The sequence below is a fragment of the Pogoniulus pusillus genome, chromosome 4 (genome assembly GCF_015220805.1).
Source record: "Pogoniulus pusillus isolate bPogPus1 chromosome 4, bPogPus1.pri, whole genome shotgun sequence".
In the NCBI taxonomy this organism is placed as follows: Eukaryota; Metazoa; Chordata; class Aves; order Piciformes; family Lybiidae; genus Pogoniulus; species Pogoniulus pusillus.
In genome coordinates this window covers 1329558-1352230 of record NC_087267.1, presented here as the reverse complement: position 1 = coordinate 1352230, position 22673 = coordinate 1329558, and the positions used below count along the sequence as shown (strand labels likewise).

Here is a 22673-nt window from a genome sequence, read left to right as displayed (position 1 = left end):
GATTTATCAAGTGTCTGAGAAAAGACATTCCAGAAATCTAAAGTGTCTAGGTGCAAAAAAAGTGCTTGGCTTTGTGAGTGGAGAAGAACACACACATAGATTAACTGAGGTCAGAAGTTGTAAGGCTTTAAGAAGTGGGGAGAGAGAATGAGTGTAGCCCTTCTGGTACTGTTAGCTAATCTAAATGTTAGTATCCAATAGGTTTAAGGGATCAGTCCTGTATTCAATTAATTGAAAGTCTCTGGGTTTGAGTGTTTTGTTTTTTCCCCTTTCATTTCTATATTCCAGAACCAGACTCCCCACCTCAAAACTTAGAATTAATAAATGTAACTGCAACAGAAATAAATCTAAGGTGGCTGCCTCCTGAGCAACCTAATGGCCTCATAACTCACTATGAAGTTCTCTACAGTGATTCAGATGATTTGTTTATTAAAAATGCCTCATCTACAAGCATATCACTAAGGGAAGTGAAGCCATATACTCTCTACAACATCTCTGTAAGAGCATTCACCAGACTTGGCCATGGCAATCAGTCATCTTCCCCACTTCTGGTGAGGACTTTGGAAACTGGTGAGTATATAGAAGTCAGTTGCTTGATGTTGACCTTTGATGCCCAGATCAGCAACTCAATTAATTGTAAAAGTATGGTTTTGTTTTGAAAAGCAGGAAGTTTGAACCCTGTTTTCACTTTTGTGTCTGTATATTGTGTGAATTTTTATGCCTGATGGATTTCCTATATTTCACTCTTTGCCCTTGATGATTCTTTATGCCTTATAGGAAGGTAGGGGTTTTGGGGGGGTAAGAAAACAGCACTTCCAAAAAGTTAGTTCAGATTGAAATTCCAATGATGAACTGAAATTCTGCTAAAGCTCAGTCCTAAAGGTTAAAACATCCCAGAACTCACAGGTGTGTGAACTGTAGCAGGTAAAGTTGCTTATGTTACTAGAAATATTTTTGAATAGGTATAGATAAAACCAAATAGCAGAGGGTTAGAGCAGATCAAGGCTTTCCAAGAAAGGAAATCACATTTAGAAGTGAGGGTTAGGAAGGATGAGGAATAAAAGTGTAACAAGGCAAAAGAAGAGACTTGAAATGAGGAAGCAGAAGTAAGGCAGGATGATATAGGGAAGGGAATCCAAAATCTTGACAGAGGGCCATTAGATTTTTTGTTGATGCATTGGATTAAAACCCAAGGGTTATGGTTGATAGGGAGAAATAGATGTTTGGGTTAACCTGTAGATTCAGGAAGGAAAGGTGGCTGTGGAGACAGATCACAGAATGGCCTGGACTGGAAGGGACCTCCAAAGGTCAGCCAGCACAACCCCTCTGTGCTCAGCAGAGACATCTTCAACTAGATCAGGTTGCCCAAAGCCCCGTCAAACCTCACCTTGAATATCTCCTGGGACTGGGCCCCAACCACCTCTCCAGGCAACCTGTTCCAGTGTAAAGGAACAGCTGTAGACATTCATTTCCTTTAGGACTCTGCCAGATAGCACTGGCAGAGTGATCGCCTTTGTTTGGAGATCTTCACCAGTTTTCTACCTCAGACAGCTACCTACTTCCTCTATCCCTAGAGCTAGTCCTGGAACTGAGCATGGTCTGGTTTTCACTCAGTAAGGAAAGCCATGTATACACTGATGTCTCTCCAAAGGGGCAGGGAGGGAGCTGCTCTGACTCCTTGATCAAGGTGCCATGGAATTACTATGAATTCCTCCTCCTCCTTGCTTCTGAAATCAACTTTGATTTCCCCTATGAAGTAGTTGTGATCGAGGTCTGCTTAAGCAGACAAAGTGCTAAGGGATGGGGACTCAAAGAGCACCAAGCAATTTCTGCCAAGACACTGTGCTACCTTGGAAGATTTCTTTTTGTCCAATACCATCGATGTGTGAGCATCTGCCCAACTGATACAATGTCCCTAGATGTAGTAGTTTTAATTGCCATATTTAACTTAGACATCCATCTCTTGTCTAAGTTGTATTTTAAGGCAGTTAGTTCTTTCTCAGTGACAAGTCCCCTAACTCTCAGAACAAAAATGTTAATCCCAGCTGCCTGTGACACAGACGAGAAGCTGTCTGTTGAGATAAGAAGAATAAAGTCAAGGGAAGATCTTGGGAACAGAACATTTTGAGTGAAACACAACCTATTAATGGATTGATTTGTTTGAAGAGCTCTTGGGACTTCTCTGTTAGCATTCCTCCATGAAATTAGCCAGAATTTTGGCTGGTTTCCCTGCCTCTCATGGCATTTATAACCTGTCTGAGTATTGCTTAAGCAGAATGAGTGCAGAACATCAGTACATTTATAAGAGTGTTTAAGGCATCCTAAAAACCTGTCTATGCCTAATTTGACCTTTGGGGCAAATTTAATTGCCATCATGTGGTTATGATTGTCTGAGCAAGAGATATTTTGCCATCACTCCTATTTTGGATAACGAGAAGCATACTTGTTTGGTGTCTGGAGTGACACAGCAAGGGATAGCTGCTGTAAAGCGATGGAGAGACAAGAGATGAGAGGTTCCCTGAGCCAGCAGGACAAGGGCCTTACTAGCCACAAATTATCCCATCAATCCCCAGTGAAAGCAGCAGGGCAGGTCTGTGAGTGGCAGCCATGGGCAGCCCAGAGTCTTGACTGCCAGACACTCTGTATTGATGAGGTCAAAGCAGTAAAGAGACAGAGCAAGTTCAGTGACACTAATCAAACCCAGTGAGACTTGAGTAGGTCTGTAGTGATGGGGCCATGCTGAGGTCAGACTGTGGCATTAATATGGAGATCATTTGGTCCGTGGCCAAGGATAGTTTTGGATGTGATGCAGCAGGAGCTGTAGCTGAAACAAGGAAAAGTGAGAGAGCATTAGCTGAAAGCAGCTCCTGGGGACCAGCAGTCAGCCCTGGCTGCCTTGTCACTGCAGCATTGCCTCAGAGAGTGTCACCAAGCAAAGAAGAGGTAGCCCTTGGCTATGTTACTGCTAAGATGGCCCTGAGCCCCAGCAGCCCTTCCAGGAGGGGGGGTGCTTTAAGGGCTCATACAATGATATCTTAGATTTTACCATACAAGTAGGCATACAGTTTGTATAGTTCACCCAGGGAAAAGGCAGAAAATGCAGCTTGCTGATGAAAAGCAATGATGGCAGCAGACCATGGACAGTCTCCTAGCAACAGCTAACTTGGGAGGACTGCAGTGATAGGTATGGGGTGTTAGAAGGAAAGTTCAGTGTCATGCTCCAGGTATTTTTTCATCTGGCATGTTAAGATAATTTTCTTTATGTTTTTTTATTGACCCCATTGTTGTTATGACCTATCCTGTGGCTTTGATCTTCCAATCCTGTTTTTATTTAGTACAAAAACTAAGATAAAAGTAAAAATGTCTACAGTGTGTTTCATTTAATCTGGTTCAAGAAAATGCTTAACAAACCAAAGAAACTGACCAAAAATCTTCCATGAGTCTAAATTTTGTCTTCTAGTTCCTGATTCTGCCCCAGAAAACATAACCTACAGGAACATCTCATCTGTGGAAATTGAATTGTCATTTTTCCCACCACCCATTCCCAATGGAATCATACAGACATACACAATATATCTCAAGAGGACTAACAGAACTGAGCAAAGAGTCATGAACACTACTCTTCTGACAGTGCGCATTACAGGCCAGTATATAATGATCTGGAGCTTATGGGAACTGTAAATGGTTCTGAAAAGGAACTGGGGTAGATCAATGAGTTAAATGGTTGGACATGAATCTTCTTGTCTTTAAAATTACATGCTGCCTGTCCTGAGAAACAGCTTCTTGTGCCCTGCCTAATGTGGAGGAATGGGCCAGGAAGGGTATAGGTCACAGGCTCACAGGATGTTAGGGGTTAGAAGGGACCCAAGGAGATCATCCAGTCCAGCCCCCCTGCCAGAGCAGGGCAATCCTATCTAACACAGATCACAGAGGAACACATCCACACAGCTCCACAGAAGGAGACTCCACAGCCTCTCTGGGCAGCCTGTGCCAGTGCTCTGGGGCCCTTACAGGAAAGAAGTTCCCCCTTGTGTTGAGGCAGAACCTCTTTTACTGCAGCTTACACCCATTGCTGCTTGTCCTATCCCAGGGAGCAGTGAGCAGAGCCTGTCCCCCCCTTGCTGGGCAGCCCTCAGATACTTACAAACATTTATCAAATCCCCTCTAAGTCTTCTCTTTTCCAGACTAAAAAGTCCCAAGTCCCTCAGCCTCTCTTCATCAGCCATACCCTCCAGTCCCCTCATCATCCTTGTAGCCCTCTGCTGGACCCTCTCCAGCAGATCCCTGTCCCTCTTAAACTCGGGAGCCCAGAACTGAACACAGTATTCAAGATGAGGTCTCAGCAGGGCAGAGCAGAGGTGGAGGAGAACCTCCCTTGATCTGCTGGACACACTCCTCCTAATACACCCCAGGATCCCATTGGCCTTCTTGGCCACAAGGGCACATTGCTGTGCCATGGATGTTCTCCACCAGCACCCCCAGGTCCACTCTCCATAGGGCTGTTCTCCAGCAGTCACCTCCCAGCCTGTACTGCTGCAGTTTGTTACTCCTCCACAGATGCAGGACTCTGCACTTGTCCTTGTTGAACCTCCTCTGGTTCCTCTGTGCCCAGCTCTCAGTCTGTCCAGGTCTCTCTGGATGGCCACACAGCCTGCAGCTGTCTCAGCCAAGCCTCCCAGCTTGCTGAGCAGACTCTGTCTGTCTGTGCCCTCATCAGTGTCATTGATGAAGATGTTGAGCAGGACAGGCCCCAGCACTGATCCCTGGGAGACACCACTGGTCACAGCTCTCCACCTGGACCTAGCGCCTCATATCACCACCCTCTGAACTCTGTCTTGTAACCAGTTCCTAATCCACCTCACTGCCTGCTCTTCCATCCCATGCTTCCTCACTTGCTCACTAAAATGTTCATCTTTTCCTACTGCTTGTATCAGGCTCTAAAGAAGCAGATCAGTGTAAGCGATGGGGCAATTCAGCACTTCAGAACCACACTGAAAAACTTCATTAGGCACTCTAAAGTACTGCTTCATTGAATCCTTCTTCTTTATTTAGATTTAAAGAAGTACACCGCATATACGGCAGAAGTGTCTGCTAGTACTGCAGTGGGGGAGGGCCTCTGCAGCTCACCTCTGCATATCCTGACTGATGAAGATGGTAAGTCAGAAGAGAAGCTGCAGTGTATCAATGTCTGCCTGTAGAGTTACAATGATCTTACACTTCATGTCAGTAATATGATTTTTTTTGCAATGATATCTCTCTTTGGAGATCTGTATCCCTCTTCTTTGGACATCTGCATCCCTCCTCTTTGGACATCAGTATCCCTCTTCTTTGGATATCTGTATCCCTCTTCTTTGGACATCTGTATCCCTCTTCTTTGGACATCTGTATCCCTCTTCTTTGGATATCTGTATCCCTCTTCTTTGGACATCTGCATCCCTCTTCTTTGGACATCTGCATCCCTCTTCTTTGGATATCTGTATCCCTCTTTGGATATCTGTATCCATCTTCTTTGGACATCTGCATCCCTCCTCTTTGGACATCTGTGTCACTCTTCTTTGGACATCAGTATCCCTCCTCTTTGGATATCTGTATCCCTCTTCTTTGGATATCTGTATCCCTCTTCTTTGGATATCTGTATCCCTCTTCTTTGGATATCTGTATCCCTCTTCTTTGGACATCTGCATCCCTCTTCTTTGGATATCCTTATCCCACTATCTACACACAAGCATACTTCTCTGTTTGCCTGTTGTGGGAATGCAAAGTGAAGAAGGATAATAACAGGCAGATGCTGACCTTGGCTCCCACCAGCTGCTGGCTACCTTATCTCAGAAAGGACAGATAATGAACACCTCATTAATGAGAAAAGCAAGGCATGGTTTCTGCTGATGGAGTGGGTTTTCCTTGACTAATTATGCTAATGTGTAGGCATGTGCTTTGTGCACTGAGGGTATATACTGAGAGCCAAAATGGTCAGTAAAGGTCTCTGGCATAATTCACATTGAATCGTCTGGAGTCCATGTGACATCGCTTTGACCACATTGATCTGTGGGGCCCTGGCCATGTTCCCGTGAGGACCTCATGGGCTTACACCAGGGAAGCACAAGCTGGGTGTATGGGGGCTTGCACAAGCTGTTTACAAACAGGGGTCCTGGGCAGACCAGACTTTGTGGCACCAGGCCTATTGTGCCCCTTTTATCCATTTAATGTGTTTACCTCTGGTTTGGGCAGAAAAACATGTCCAGGCAAGGCATAAACAAGCCTATTTTTGGGCCTATGGGCCCTCCACAACAAGAATGAAGCAGGCATGCCAGAAAGACATGACAGTCACAGTATGACAGATCTTTGATTATATAACCACTGAGGCTAATAAAACAAGCAAAGCACTACATACAGCTGTCCCCATTTTTCCTTAGTAAATATAGACACCCATCAAATCCAGTCAACCTGTGTCCATGAAACAGATTTCCCCCCCCTAAAATCCACAGTCCTAAAGCCTTTATGCCAACATTGAGATAGCAAAAGAAGAAACAGCTCTAACCCAACAATCTTTCTAATACAACACATGTCCTTTATTCCCAGGAACACACTGTTCCAAGGTCCAGACCAAATGCTTCGTAGATTTACTAATAGCTATGCTCATATTCCCAATTTTCATGCATGCCTACAGCTATGACCTGAATTTTTAGCACATGATGCTCTTTGGTTTAATTTGAGAAAAACAAAAGTGACTCTAGTGTTGCTTCACAGTGACATCTATGTCTGGGAAGCCAAAAGAAGGAAAAAACAGTTTCTTTTTAGTAATAGGCTAATACAAAGCAATATTTGTATGAACATTGGAACAAAACCACCCACAGCCTAACATTTTCATTCACTTAACAGTTTGTCCTACACAGGAGCCATACGGTGTCATGTAGAGTTCATCGTGAAACAAACATTGAGAGTTTCAGTCAATGCCTGTCTTTATGTTTGCCCTTGTGACATGTTAAATGTATCAATGCTGTCCTTATTTAATGGAGTGAATAGATTTCACTGCTGCTTAGTATGCCCCATTTTCATCATCTCTCAATGCTATGCTTTTTCCATTTTTCCACCTTCTGGTGCTTTGTGTAATTCTTTCCAGCCCCCATTACAAGAAGGATGTGGATGTGCTGGAGCTTGTCCAGAGAAGGGCCACTGGGTTGATCAGAGGGCTGGAGCAGCTCTGCTGTGAGCACAGACTGAAAGAGTTGGGGCTGTGCAGGCTGCAGAAGAGGAGGCTTCCAGGTGACCTTCTTGTGGCCTTTCAGTATCTGAAAGGGACTTACAAGAAAGCTGAGGAAGGACATTTTAGGATATCAGAGAGTGACAGGACTGGGGGGAATGGAGCAAAGCTGGAGGTAGGGAGATTCAGATTGGATGTGAGGAGGAAGTTGTTGAGCATGAGAGTGGTGAGAGGCTGGAATGGGTTGCCCAGGGAGGTGGTTGAGGCCCCATGGCTGGAGGTGTTTAAGGCCAGGCTGGATGGGGCTCTGGACAGCCTGCTCTAGGGTAGAGTGTCCCTGGGCATGGCAGGGGGTTGGAACTGGCTGCTCCTTGTGGTGCCTTCCAACCCTGACTGATTCTATGATTCTATCCCACCTCTTTTTTTATGTCTCTCAGGGGAGCTATTCTGCTGCATTTTACATGTGCTCATACCTATAAAGTTCTCCCTTTATTACAGAAAGGATTTTACAGCAGTGTACTTGGCCACTAGGTGAATGGCTGTGACCTACCCATTGCTCTGTTTTCTCATGAAGTGCTTTTTTCCATTGAATCACAGAAACAGATGTTCTAACAGCACCGTGCAAAATCTTCTCTCATCTGTCAGAAGAAGGAAAAGAATCTGTGACTTAAACATTAGCTGATGGATGCTCTGCCACCGTAGTACAAAGTTCACTTTCCATCACAGATAATTAACCTATTGAATGATTCTGTGTGTTTCACTCAGATGTTTAATAAGATCTTGTGTCCTGTCCTCTTATTTTATAGTTCCCAGTTCTCCTCCAGAGTCCCTCTCCGTAAAACAGTTGTTGGGTGTCACTGTGAAGTTGTCATGGAAACCTCCGCTGGAGCCAAATGGAATTATCCTCTATTACACAGTTTACATCTGGTAAGATTTTTCTGGAAGTAGTTCTGAAGCTGAATATTAATCTGTAGCCTATCAGGAATGTTAGGTTTTTCTTACACAGTGTCTTGATTACACTTTCTTTTTGGAAGGACAAATGTTTGTCCAGCACTTAAAATATGAGCCTTTTGTGTATACAAATTCAGATGTAATGTAGGAGCTGCAAACAGGGATAGGAAATACCTTGCAATTTATAACAGTCTTCTAATTGTTCTATGGTGGTGAATGGATTCCAGTTTTAATTAGAGCATGGGGATGTTTTCATTGTATTCTGATCAAGCTTATTGGAAGGCTGGACACAAACCTCTGCTAAATTGATAAGGAGCTTTCAAATAGGCTTAATAGAGAGAAATATTCCTTCCCTTTCTAGAAAATGTGGGAGAGCATGTTGAGAGTTTTGGAATGTGCCATCAGTGAAGTCTGCTTTTATATTTTGTGTGTACTGTATTCATAGCAAATAAAGATTTTTGGGCATGTATTTTGTTCTTTACTGAGCATGTCATGTATGTCAGATGTATGTCAGATGAATCACTATCAGCAATGCTGTGAGCAGCAGGAGTAGGGAGGTGATCATGCCCCTGTACTCAGCACTGGTGAGACCACATCTCCGGTACTGTGTCCAGTTTTGATCACCACAGCATAGGAGGGACACTGAGGTGCTGGAGTGGGTGCAGAGAAGGGCAACGAGGCTGGGGAGAGGTCTGGAGAACATCACCTATGAGGAGCAGCTGAGGGAGCTGGGGGTGTTTAGTCTGGAGAAGAGGAGGCTGAGAGGGGACCTTATTGCCCACTACAACTACCTAAAAGGAGGTTGTGGTGAGGCTGGAGCTGGTCTCTTCTCCCCAGTTACTAATGATAGGACAAGAGGAAATGGCCTTAAGTTGTGTCAGGGGAGGTTTAGGTTGGCTGTTGGGAGGAAGTTCTTTCCTGAGCAGGTGGTCAGGCACTGGCACAGGCTGCCCAGGGAGGTGGTGGAGTCACCACCCCTGGAGGTGTTTAAAAGGAGAGTGGATGTGGTGCTTGAGGCTGTGGTCTGGTGATGGAGGCTGCTGGGATGAAGGTTGGGCTGGATGATCCTGGTGCTCCTTTCCAACCATACTGATGAGATGCTGTGCTGAGGGGTTTGGTTTAGTCAAGGCCTTGTCAGTGTGAAACTGATGCTTGGACTCCATGAGCTTGAAGGGCTTTTCCAATCTAAGAAGTTCTGTGAGTCTGTTGTTTGCTGTGCTGTTTTGTTGGGGATTTTTTTCTGTCTATGCTGTTTTTTTTGTCTGGTTTGGTTTTGTTTGTTTGTTTGCTTGGTTTGGTTTTGTTGTTTTTCAGTCATCCCCCTGGGAAATTTTTTTTTCACCTTTACAAGGGAGTTTTGTCACCTTAAAACTTGCAGCTCCTGTCTTGTTCTCTGTGTAAAACAGTTTGGTTTCCTAGTGTGACCTCTCTTCCAAAATCTGCATGTGAGTTCTACTGGGAATGAAAAGAATTTGCCCTTAATGACTTCCAATACATTGCATTTGTGCTGTACCATTGTATTGGCACTACTAAGGTGCAGAAAGCAAATTCTAACATACACTTTATGAGACAGGAGCCAGAGGTCCGTATCAGCAGTCAGGATGAACACACTACTGCTCAGCTGACATTTATTATTGCAATAACATTGACAGTTTTGGGGTAGGATTTGGCCTCAGTTCCTTATTATTTTTTCTTTAAAGTGTAGCTTGTAGTTTAGCTGGAGATAAATGCATTGTCTGTGAAGACTGCACTCACTTTGATCAGCTTTCTTTGGTTGCAATTTCAGTTGTTTCTGATCAGAAAAGCAACTTATCTATAAACATCTCAAGCTTTTGTTCATCTTCATGCCCATCCCTGATTGAGGACATTTTCTTTGGCAAAGAAGAATGCAATTACTCAGAGGAGAAGCCTTTGCAGCACTTAGCTGTGGATTTTCTTCTTGCTTAAATTATACTCAGTCACATTCTCCCACACTAACAATATTTTGGGCAAAGCTCCAAGAAAAGATGTCTTTTCTTTTGTGCAGAATGCAGTAACTGCAGCTGCAAGGTTTTGTATCCTTTTACTGACTATTCAAAATGTCAGAAGTTTGGGGGAAAAAATGTCCACGTTGTTAAGTTCCTCTTTTACCAACAGCCTTTCCCATATCAGGAGACATTCCACTTAAGATATGAAGGGGATTGGGAGAATTTGCCTGTTTCCCCCTTTTCCCACTGCAGTCCTCTGTCAGCAGAGCTGTATCAGGGGTATCAGATGGTGCTTTTTATTTGTGATGAAAATCAGCCCATCTAGTCATTTTTAATCTGCATTTCTGTGTCTGTTTGGGTGGGGTTTTTTCCCCTTAAGTATTTGTCTTGGTCCTAATTGAAATGTCCCAGAGACTCCAATATAGTTGATAGAACCAATAAGAATTTATAGGATGCTTTTCCCTCTTCCCCCTTCTTTCCCAAAAGGAAAGGAGTTAGATGGAGAGAGAGGCAAGGCAAAGCAGACCCAAATAAATCATCTCACTGCGGTTTGGCAGTTAAAAGAAGAGAAGTTTCACAATAAATAAAAGGTATAGGAGGTAGAGAAGGTACAAAGGCGTAGGGAAGGGAAAAACAAGATACAAAACATGTAAAGCTACAACCAGATTTGATGGCAATGGTTCTGTCTGCCTTGTGGTGAGGACAGCCACGTGGTAAGAGAAAGAGCAGGAAACAGGAATGGTGATTCTGGCAGGCAGGGAGAGCAAAAGAGCAGGAAGCCTCCCTGCTTTTATGGATCTCTAGACAGGAAGGGGGAGTGGACTAACCATCACCTGGTAGGGTTCAGACCCACTCCTGAGGAGGGGTCAAGGCCACCTAGAGTCAGGTTCAAGATCACTCCCTCTGGGAGGGTTAACCTAGTACAGCATTAGAAGTTAACTCTTGTTTTTGAAGAGCTCACAGTGACTGCTGCAGCAGGGTACTTGCTCTTACCTGTCAAATGTGCGTCCTTGTATGAAATCCCCTTCAGTACATGGACAGATTCACTCTGACATGGATCAAGAACTGGCTGGAAGGCTGAGCTCAGAGAGTGGTGGTGAATGGTGCCACATGCAGTTGGCAGCTGGCACTGGTGGTGTGCCTCAGGGATCAGTGCTGGGCCCAGTCCTGTTCAACATCTTTATTGATGATTTGGACCAGGGGATTGAGTCCAGCATCAGTGAGTTTGCAGATGACACCAAGCTAGGAGCAGCTGTGGATCTCTTGGAGGGTAGGAGAGCCCTGCAGAGGGACCTGGACAGGCTGCATGGGTGGGCAGAGGCCAATGGGATGAGATTGAACAAGGCCAAGTGCAGGGTTCTGCACTTTGGCCACAACAACCCCAAGCAGCACTACAGGCTGGGGACAGAGTGGCTGAGAGCAGCCAGGAACAAAGGGACCTGGGGGTCCATGTAGAGAGTAGCTGAGGCAGCAGTGTGCTCAGGTGGCCAAGAGAGCCAATGGCATCCTGACCTGGCTCAGGAGCAGTGTGGGCAGCAGGACAAGGGAGGTTATTCTGCCCCTGTACTCAACACTGCTCAGGCCACACCTTGAGTGCTGTGTCCAGTTCTGGGCTCCTCAATCCAAGAGAGATGTTGAGGTGCTGGAAGGTGTCCAGAGAAGGGCAGCAAGGCTGGTGAGGGGCCTGGAGCAGAGCCCTGTGAGGAGAGGCTGAGGGAGCTGGGGGTGTGCAGCCTGCAGCAGAGGAGGCTCAGGGCAGACCTCATTGCTGTCTACAACTACCTGAAGGGAGTCTGCAGCCAGGTGGAGTTGGTCTCTTCTGCCAGGCAACCAGCAATAGAACAAGGGGACACAGTCTGCAGTTGTGCCAGGGCAGGTCTAGGCTGGATGTTAGGAGGAAGTTGTTGTCAGAGAGAGTGATTGGCATTGGAATGGGCTGCCCAGGGAGGTGGTGGAGTCACCATCCCTGGAGGTGTTGAAGCCATGCCTGGATGAGGCACTTAGTGCCATGATTTGGTTGACTGGCTAGGGCTGGGTGCTAGGTTGTACTGGCTGATCTTGGAGGTCTCTTCCAACCTGGCTGATTCTGTGGCTCTATGGGGCAAGCACTGATACTGATGTCTTTGCAGCAGTGGCACATTAGCTAGCTTTTATTCCTGCCTTCCTTCCCCCACCCCTGTAAAAGAGTGAATGAATTTAATGAGGAATAGCAGACTTTAAACATTCAAGGCAGTTATTTCTGTCCCTTGTTTTACTTCCTGCTAATCATTCCATACCTATGCTAGTAGCAGTGTTTTATTAATGTTGCATCTTGCAGGCTTTCTAGGCGGGTTTCTGACCGGACTGGAGTTCCATTCTGATCCCCTGCTACATTCCACCAGAATTAACTCAGCACCAGCTAATTCCTGTTCCATATCATCTTCTGTTATTCCATTTATAACTTCAGCCTTCTGACCAATTTCACAGAGTCACAGTAGGGCACACTCCCTGCTATCATCTTTTTATATTTCACTATTCCTGTCCAGGGAGAGAGTTTAGTTATGCCCTGCTGTGTCCTTCCCAAGGGTACTCCATACCCATTTGATGGCAGCTGTGAGATGGGCATGCTCCTCTTCCTTATTGCATATGATCACTGTCTTTGTTGATGTAATGTACAGCTATATTCCTGTGTGGAATCATATCCTGAATGGTGTCATGTTCATAACATATTTCATAGAACCATAGAATCAGTCAGGGTTGGAAGGGACCACAAGGAGCAGCCAGTTCCAACCCCCCTGCTATGCCCAGGGACACCCTACCCTCGACCAGGCTGCACACAGCCTCAGCCAGCCTGGCCTCAAACACCTCCAGCCATGGGGCCTCAACCACCTCCCTGGGCAACCCATTCCAGCCTCTCACCACTCTCATGCTCAACAACTTCCTCCTCATGGCCAGCCTGAACCTACCCATCTCCAGCTTTGCTCCATTCCCCCCAGGCCTGGCACTCCCTGACACCCTAGAAAGTCGCTCCCTAGCTCTTTTGTAGTCCCCTTCAGATCCTGGAAGGCCACCAGAAGGTCACCTGGGAGCCTCCTCTGCTCCAGCCTGCACAGCCCCAACTCTTTCAGTCTGTGCTCACAGCAGAGCTGCTGCAGCCCTCTGAGCATCCTCCTGGCCCTGCTCTGGACACTCTCCAGCATCTCCACATCCTTCTTGTAATGGAGGCTCCAGAACTGGATGCAGTACTCCAGGTGGGGTCTCACCAGAGCAGAGCAGAGGGGGAGAATCATCTCCCTGGCCCTGCTGGCCACACTGCTGCTGATGCAGCCCAGGCTCTGCTTGGCTCTCTGGGCTGCAAGTGTACACTGCTGGCTCCTGTTGAGCTTCTCCTCCACCAGCACCCCCAAGTCCCTCTCCTCAGGGCTGCTCTCCAGCCACTCACTGCCCAGCCTGCATTTGTGCTTGGCATTGCCTCGACCCTGATGCAGGACCTTGCACTTGGTCTTGTTGAAGCTCCTGAGCTTGGCTTGTGCCCACCTCTGCAGCCTGCCCAGCTCCCTCTGGATGGATCCCTGCCCTCCAGCCTGGCTGCTGCACCACACAGCTTGGTGTGGTCAGCAATAGGTCTTTGCTCTATCTTGCTGTGGCACAACTTGCTACAACCAAGAGCCCTGTGTGATGCAAATACAAACGTGAGCCTTTCCACACAAGAGATGAAAGGTCCCCCTCCCCTGTCACAGAATAACAGAAACATCCAGGTTGGAAAAGACCCTCAGGATCACCAAGTCCAACCTCTAACCCTACTCTGTCCTTGCTGCTTGTGGAAGCAGGACAAACCCCTGTAGATTCCACACTTCTTTCCTGCTGTCTTTTTACAAAGTCTGAAATGTTTATATTTATCATCATGTTTTTCAGTTTTACATCCTATGCCTCACAGAGGAATTGTATGTACAGATAATTAAGAAACTCCTCTTTCTCCAGGAATAAAATGTCCAACAGGAGTATTAATGTCACAGAAACCTCGCTGCAGTTCACAGACCTGGAGTATGACTCCGAGTACAGTGCTTACCTAACAGCGAGCACACGGTTTGGAGATGGCAACATAAGAAGTGATACTGTCACGTTCAGAACTTCTGAGGGAGGTAAGCTTGTATCCAGTGTGAGCCTTTCACCTCATTCAGCCTTCAATTTCAGTTACCTTTAGGTAAGCTAAGGAAGCTACTGAAGTAGAAGTGTCATTTGACTTGCTAAGAGGAGTGATTCTACCTGCCCGTGTCTCTGTGTCTCTGTCTTTCTGTGTACCCATTCCCATGGCTGGGCTATGCCTGTTAACTTAACTGAGCACAACTTTGCTTCTCCTTCAAGACAGGTAAGGTTAAAACACTTTACTTTTGAATTTTGTAAAGAAATCAAATTATATCCATGACATATTTCAATAGCTCTTTGCTGTGTCTTGCTGTGATGCAACTTCTGACTCTTTAGATTCTCTCACACGAGTCTGAAATAGTTTTAATTTGAAATGAAACCTCTAAGTGTGCACTGGTTTGTTTAGTTTGCTTTAATGGTTTTATACTTCCTGCTCTGGCAGGGGGGGTTGGACTGGATGATCTCGTTGGGACCCTTCCAACCCATAATGTCCTGTGAGCCTGTGACAATACTATCTAACACAGATCACAGAGGAACACATCCTTAAAAGGCTCCAGAGAAGGAGACCCCACAACCTCTCTGGGCAGCCTGTGCCAGTGCTCTGGGACCCTCACAGTAAAGTCCCCCCTTGTGTTGAGGCAGAACCTCTTTTGCTGCAACTTACGCCCATTGCTCCTTGTCCTGCTTCCGACATGGTAGATGACTTTGGTAAATGATGGTGCTAGACTCTGTGCTTTTGTCTTAGTTTGAAGCTAGCTGGAATGTTTTGGTGAGAAGAACTAGATTACAGGCTGTGAAAGGGAAACAGTAGTGATGTCTACTGCACTCATAGGCTTGCTGAGAGATACAAGAAGAAGAATCAAAACACAGATAAGGCAATGTCTCCTGCTGGGGAGTTCCAAGCTGCATCTCTCTCTCTAGCCTCTCTAACTAATCCACTTTGCTTCCTAACCCCTTGGCCAAACCTCCATTCTTCCTTGGGACTGGGCTAAGGTTGAGAGGGGTGGGAGAAGGTGGAAGGGCAGTTGGGAGCCCCTCCTGGGGACTCAGGTTTCTGGGAGGGCTGTTGTGTTTCTGTATAACCTTTTACCTTGTCTATTTCTGACTATAACTGTATATACTGTAACTATCTGCTGTATATTGTGCTAGCTGTAAATACAAAGGTTCATTCAATTTCCAGTGGCAGAGTCTAGTCTTGGTGATTTCCAAAGTGTGGGGGGGCAGGGAACACCCAGGGGAGGTCTCGGCTGGAAGTTAGGAGGAAGTTGTTGGCAGAGAGAGTGATTGGCATTGGAATGGGCTGCCCAGGGAGGTGGTGGAGTCACCGTCCCTGGAGGTGTTGAAGCAAAGCCTGGCTGGGGCACTTAGTGCCATGGTCTGGTTGATTGGCCAGGGCTGAGTGCTAGGTTGGACTGGCTGAGCTTGGAGGTCTCTTCCAACCTGGTTGATTTTATGATTCTATGAAATTCAGGTTTTCTGAAACAAATCAGGTTGTTTCCTATTAATTATATATGGAGCAGAGAGGCCAAACTTATTCAGTTTCCATGTCTACAAATGAGACTTTCTTTGTGGCCAAAGCAATGAGTACAGGACCAACTCTGTAAGATGAGTGTCTCTGTTTCCCACTGTAGCAAAATACAACTGTGTTTAAAGAAAAGAATAGCTTAAAAAATATTTGCATCTACTATTTTATTTCACTGTACCCTGAAGCTGTTTTTTTCTATACCATAGTCAGAAATTAGTTTAATTTTACCTAGGACATTGTAAATTCTTTACTAGGGATTTGTTGGGCACTAAAATGTGAAAACCTTGAGTTTAAGTATGCTAAAACTTCACTTTTTTTTTTTCCAGCACCAAGTGATCCACCAAAAGATTTTGTGTACAGAAACCTTACTTCCACATCAATAATGCTCTTCTGGACTCCTCCTCAAAAGCCCAATGGAAATATTCTGTACTACTCAGTTTATTACAAAAACAGTTCAGGACTATTCATACAGGTGAGCTCATTTTCATATTCTTCCTTCACAGAATTGTTGGAAGGTAGAAGAGCCCTGCAGAGGGACCTGGCCAGGCTGGAGGGGTGGGCAGAGGCCAATGGGATGAGAGAGAACAAGGCCAAGTGCAGGGTTCTGCACTTTGGCCACAACCCCAAGCAGCACTACAGGCTGGGGACAGAGTGGCTGAGAGCAGCCAGGCAGAGAGGGACCTGGGGGTGCTGGGAGATAGTAGACTAAAGATGAGGCAGCAGTGCCCAGGTGGGCAGCAGAGCCAATGGCATCCTGGGCTGGCTCAGGAGCAGTGTGGGCAGCAGGACAAGGGAGGTTCTTCTGCCCCTGTGCTCAGCACTGCTCAGGCCACCCCTTGAGTGCTGTGTCCAGTTCTGGGCTCCTCAATTCAAGAGAGATGTTGAGGTGCTGGAAGGTGTCCAGAGAAGGGCGACAAAGCTGGTGAGGGGCCTGGAGCACAGCCCTGTGAGGAGAGGCTGAGGGAGCTGGGGGTGTGCTATATTCCATATAGCAAAGTTGCTATTTACATATATCCCAAATCCAATGCCAATTTACACCCTAATCCAATACAAATATGTGCACAGGTTATATAAATAGACACAAGGCCCATTATAGAATCACAGAACAGATCTGGGTGAAAGAGACCTCGGAGATCATCCAATCCAGCCCTCAACCCAACACTGAAAGGTCAGCACTAAACCATGTTCCTAGGTGTCAGCTCCACAGGCTGCTTAAACACCCTCAAGGATGGTGACTCCATCACTGCCCTGGGCAGGTCATTCCAATGTTTGAGAAGCCTTTCAGTGAAGAAATATTTCCTAACATCCATCCTGAGCCTCCCCTGGTGTGGCTTGTAACCATTTCCTCTGGTGCTGTCCTTTGTCAGCAAGGAGGAAAAGGCTGACCTTCTCCTTGCTCCAGTTTCCCTCCAGGTAGATTCATTGCACATTCTTAGACTGTTTCTTTTAGTCTAATTCGTGAAGAACAGGAGTACTGTTTTCTGTCGATGTTTAGTTGCAGCTGTTTGCCCCTGGAAAGCTCTACTGCTTCCGGAGGTGAAGAGGATGCACTTTCTGCTGACACTTACATGGCCTGTGTCTATTGCTTACACTTAGCTACTTTTAATCATCTGATACTTTGCTATGCCAAACCTTCTTTCATGTATGGATGAAGAAATAGACAGAAGGAAGAATTTCTTCATCTGTAGCCAAAGATCCTAAGCTGTTTGCTTTCATCTGCAGCCACAGTTAATTGTACAACTTCCTCTGGTGTTCTATCCCCAGGGTACAATTAGTGCAAGTTTCATCTCTTCTCAGTTTGAACCCACACAGCTTTTCCTGCTGACCCTGACTCTTACCTTGGGCACAGTAAGGGAACTACCTCTTAACACAGTTATTATTGAGCAACCAAAAAGCCACTTAGAGCATTCACATTGGTTCACTGAGTCCCTCACTGACAGGCAGCTGACTAAATTAGAAAGGAATGCTTTTTAAACTGAGAGTTTATAAATAAACTCACACTCAATCTAGACTCAAAACTTGATATGGAATCTGACATTTTTGCCTTGAAAACTCAGACAACTATTTAAGGTGTTTTAAACAAATCTTTATTTGATATTTCTATTACTAATTATTCATAATGGCAATATCTGCTGCCAAGAGGATAGTAGAATAAGCTTTCTGCATCAGAGGACTTTTTCATCATACTATGCTGGAACACTCAAAAGTTTTAATTAAATACTTTTGGATTTTCATTTTCATTGCCAAAGCCTTTCCTTACTAATGTAAGTGCATGAGGCAGCAGTGTGCCCAGGTGGGCAGCAGAGCCAGTGGCATCCTGGCCTGGCTCAGGAGCAGTGTGGCCAGCAGGACAAGGGAGGTTCTTCTGCCCCTGTGCTCAGCACTGCTCAGGCCACCCCTTGAGTGCTGTGTCCAGTTTTGGGCTCCTCAAGAGAGATGTTGAGGTGCTGGAAGGTGTCCACAGGAGGGCGACAAAGCTGCGAGGGGCCTGGAGCAGAGCCCTGTGAGGAGAGGCTGAGGGAGCTGGGGGGGTGCAGCCTGCAGCAGAGGAGGCTCAGGGCAGAACTCATTGCTGTCTGCAGCTGCCTGCAGGGAGGCTGTAGCCAGGTGGAGTTGGGCTCTTCTCTCAGGCAACCAGCACCAGAAGAAGGGGACACAGCCTCAAGTTGTGTTGGGGGAGGTCTAGGCTGGATGTTAGGAGGAAATTGTTGGCAGAGAGAGTGATTGGCATTGGAATGGGCTGCCCAGGGAGGTGGTGGAGTTGCCATTCCTGGAGGTGTTGAAGCAAAGCCTGGCTGGGGCACTTAGTGCCATGGTCTGGTTGACTGGCCAGGGCTGGGTGCTAGGTTGGGCTGGCTGATCTTGGAGGTCTCTTCCAACCTGGTTGATTCTATGATCTGTTGATGGTGGTGATGACTAAATGGAAAAGTAGAAAGAAAAGTCAATGAATAAATAACATTTTCATTGGTGATACCTTTATTTTCTTTCTTCCTTTAGAATTTTACAAGTTATGGTAACAGCAGCAATGTCAGTGTGTCTCACTCTGCAGTTCTGGATGACTTGGCTAAGTACAGCCATTACACCCTATGGCTAACTGCAAGCACAGCCTTTGGAGATGGAAACAAAACCAGTGACCTAATGGATGTGTATACAGATCAGGATAGTAAGTTAGTAACGTTGTAAATGCTAAGTGTATATGTGCCAGTTTGAGCCTAGCTGGGATATTTGGGTGAGAAGAACTAGATGCTAGGCTGTGACAAGGAACAGTGGTGATGGCTGCTGCACTCCTAGGCTTGCTGAGATGGATAAGAACAAGAACACAAACATAGATAAGGGAGTCTGTCTCTGGGCTTTTTGGGCTGCACTTCTCTCTCTAACTTGCTGCCTGACTAATCCTTCTGCTTCCTAACCCCCCTGGCCAACCCTCCAAACTGCCTTGAGCATAAGGCAAAGTCTGAAGTAAGGTGGAAGGGTTGGGAGAAGGTGGAAGGGTGGTTGGGAGCCCCTCCTGGGCACTCAGGTTTCTGGGAGGGCTGCTGTGTTTCTGTATTACTTTATAACTTGTCTATTTCTGTATCTCCTGTAACTATCTGCTTGTCTGTTGTGCTAAGCTGTAAATGCAAAGCTCCGTTCATTTTCCAGGTTGGCTGAGTCTAGTTTGGGTGATTTTCACAAGTGTGGGGGGATGGGCAACACCCAAACCATCACAGTCCATCAGTGCTTCCATCTTCCTTTATGATGGCAAAGGTTAAAAAACGCCAAAATCTAGTAAACAGGAGAAATTTGGAACTGAGTTTTCACTCCATAATACTAGGACACAGCTCTCAAGCTTCTTCCTTGGATATAAGCAATAAAAATATTGTCTGAAGACATCACTAAGACTCATTGAGCCAGCAGTGTGCACTTCCCAGCCAGCAGTGTGCACTTCCCAGCCCAGAGGGCAAACCAGAAGCCTGGGCTGCAGCAGCAGAAGTGTGGCCAGCAGGGCCAGGGAGGTGATTCTCCCCCTCTGCTCTGCTCTGGTGAGACCCCACCTGCAGTACTGCATCCAGTTCTGGAGCCCCTGTTACAAGAGGGATGTGGAGATGCTGGAGAGTGTCCAGAGCAGGGCCAGGAGGATGCTCAGAGGGCTGCAGCAGCTCTGCTGTGAGCACAGACTGAAAGAGTTGGGGCTGTGCAGGCTGGAGCAGAGGAGGCTCCCAGGTGACCTTCCTGTGGCCTTCCAGGATCTGAAGGGGGCTACAAAAAAGCTGGGGAGGGACTTTTTAGGCTGTTAGGGAGTGCCAGGACTGGGGGGAATGGAGCAAAGCTGGAGATGGGTAGGTTCAGACTGGCCATGAGGAGGAAGTTGTTGAGCAGGAGGGTGGTGAGAGGCTGGACTGGGTTGCCCAGGGAGGTGGTTGAGGCCCCATGGCTGGAGGTGTTTGAGGCCAGGCTGGCTGAGGCTGTGTGCAGCCTGCTCTAGGGTAGGGTGTCCCTGGGCATGGCAGGGGGGTTGGAACTGGCTGATCCTTGTGGTCCCTTCCAACCCTGCCTGATTCTATGATTTAGAAAACAAATACATGCTATGTGCCTTCAGAATATTTTGCTTTTCATAGTAAAAGAGAAATTACTTTTAAAAGCCAGTGTGATTTACAGACTAATCACACTTCAAGCATTTCTTTCTTGTATCTATTAATTTATTATATTGTATTTCTTTTATTCATTTATTCTATGTTGGATGCTTTGTTACTGGAATCCATGCAGTGATGTTTTTTCTTTGCTTCTCTTGTAGTTCCAGATGGTTGTGTTGAAAATTTGGTCTATCAAAACATTTCCTCATCTTCTGTAAATGTAAGCTGGCTTCCACCATCCCAACCAAATGGCTTAGTCTTCTTTCATGTTTCTCTAAGTTTACTGCAACTGGGAACCAATAAAATCAAGTCTTTCCTTACCTACAACACGAGCATCATTCTTGACCATCTGGAGAAGTACACTGACTATATCCTGAGAGTCACACCAGCCACTGAGAAGGGATCTTCTGAGCTGCATACTCGAAGTCTGCATATAAGAACAGATGAAGATGGTAAGAGAAGTTCATGTTATTAATTCCTAATGAAATGGGGAGGGGGAAGAAAGCTTTCTAGAAGAAAAAAAATATGATTTGGTTTAGTTTTCTTCACGTTACACAGAGCTCTTTTGTTATGCAACACCACAAAACAGTCTCAAGTTGTGCCTAGGGAAGTACAGGCTGGATGTTAGGAGGAAGCTCTTCATAGAGAGAGTGATTGGCATTGGAATGGGCTGCCCAGGGAGGTGGTGGAGTCACTGTCTCTGGAGGTGTTCAAGAAGAGCCTGCCTGAGACGCTTAGTGCCATGGTGTAGCTGATTGTGTAAGGCTGGGTGCTAGGTTGGACTGGCTGATCTTGGAGGTCTCTTCCAACCTGCTTGATTCTAAGATTCTATGAAAACAACTGGTACACATTTCTGTGCTGAGACCATGAAATGTAACTTCCTCATCCCAGCACAATTTTACCTGATAGCTAAGCCACATTTTTCATTGTCATTCCTGTTATTCTGAAGTTATCCTTGGTTTGTGTTTTCTTGTCTTGTTTCTTCATGTAGTCCCAGAATCAGCACCTATAATCAGAACATTTTCAAATCTCTCAACTACCTCAGTTATGCTCTCATGGGACCCTCCTGCTAAGCCATGTGGCATTATAATAAGTTATGAGTTAAATTTATTTGAGCCAAAAAGCAACAGCTCATTCTCTACCACCAATAATTTTATCATCTTGGAAGACCTTCTGCCATTCACATTGCACAGCATTTATGCAGCTGCAAGAACAATAAAAGGACTTGGGCCCTCTGCCATGCTTCAGTTCTACACAGATGAGTCAGGTGAGCAAATTAAACTGTAACCAGCTTTGAAATATTTACCCTGTATTGCTGCAGCCATCTGAGATATAAACATTGGCCTGGAGAGACGTCTTCAGTTCTGGGCCCCTCCAATTCAGAATGATGTTGAGGTGCTTGAATGTGTCCAGAGAAGGGCACCAAGGCTGGTGAGAGGACTGGAAGACAAACCCTATGAGGAGAGGCTGAGGGAGCTGGTAGATGGTAGCTGAAGATGAGGCAGCAGTGTGCCCAGGTGGGCAGCAGAGCCAATGGCATCCTGGGCTGGCTCAGGAGCAGTGTGGCCAGCAGGGCAAGGGAGGTTCTTGCACCCCTGTGCTCAGCACTGCTCAGGCCACACCTTGAGTGCTGTGTCCAGTTCTGGGCCCTCAGTTCAAGAGAGATGCTGAGGTGCTGGAAGGTGTCCAGAGCAGGGCAGCAAGGGTGGGGAGGGGCCTGGAGCAGAGCCCTGTGAGGAGAGGCTGAGGGAGCTGGGGGTGTGCAGCCTGCAGCAGAGGAGGCTCAGGGCAGAGCTCATTGCTGCCTGCAGCTGCCTGCAGGGAGGCTGTAGCCAGGTGGGGTTGGGCTCTGCTGCCAGGCAACCAGCAACAGAACAAGGGGACACAGTCTCAAGCTGTGCCAGGGGAGGTCTAGGCTGGCTGTTAGGAAGAAGTTGTTGGCAGAGAGAGTGATTGGCATTGGAATGGGCTGCCCAGGGAGGTGGTGGAGTCGCTGTCCCTGGAGGTGTTCAAGCCAAGCCTGGATCTTTTGCCAGTGGTCTGGTTGATTGGGCAGGGCTGGGTGCTAGGTTGGACTGGATGATCTTGGAGGTCTCTTCCAACCTGGTTGATTCTATGATTCTCAATACTGCAAGGAGAATTTATTTTGAGTTACCCTTCTCTCCAGTGTGCCAGAGGAAGACACATTCTGCATAGCATTACAAAGATAATTCCAGTGAGAAATGTCCTTTGCTCTTGGAATGTGTGACAGTTTCCTACTGTCAGAGGTTTTGGTGCAGGCAACACCATGG

The 22673-nt window shown here is 46.4% G+C and overlaps 1 protein-coding gene across 1 annotated transcript in view; it reads left to right on the top strand.

Moving 5' to 3' along the window:
- The window catches only part of PTPRQ (protein tyrosine phosphatase receptor type Q), a 121323-nt gene that overhangs the window by 27732 nt on the left and 70918 nt on the right, over positions 1-22673 (top strand). Inside the window, exons 14-22 of the mRNA XM_064142862.1 lie at positions 289-570; positions 3461-3643; positions 5053-5154; positions 8008-8128; positions 14080-14240; positions 16096-16241; positions 18767-18932; positions 20544-20834; positions 21374-21649. Coding sequence (XP_063998932.1) covers positions 289-570; positions 3461-3643; positions 5053-5154; positions 8008-8128; positions 14080-14240; positions 16096-16241; positions 18767-18932; positions 20544-20834; positions 21374-21649 — 1728 coding nt within the window. The remainder of the gene's footprint in view (positions 1-288; positions 571-3460; positions 3644-5052; positions 5155-8007; positions 8129-14079; positions 14241-16095; positions 16242-18766; positions 18933-20543; positions 20835-21373; positions 21650-22673) is intronic.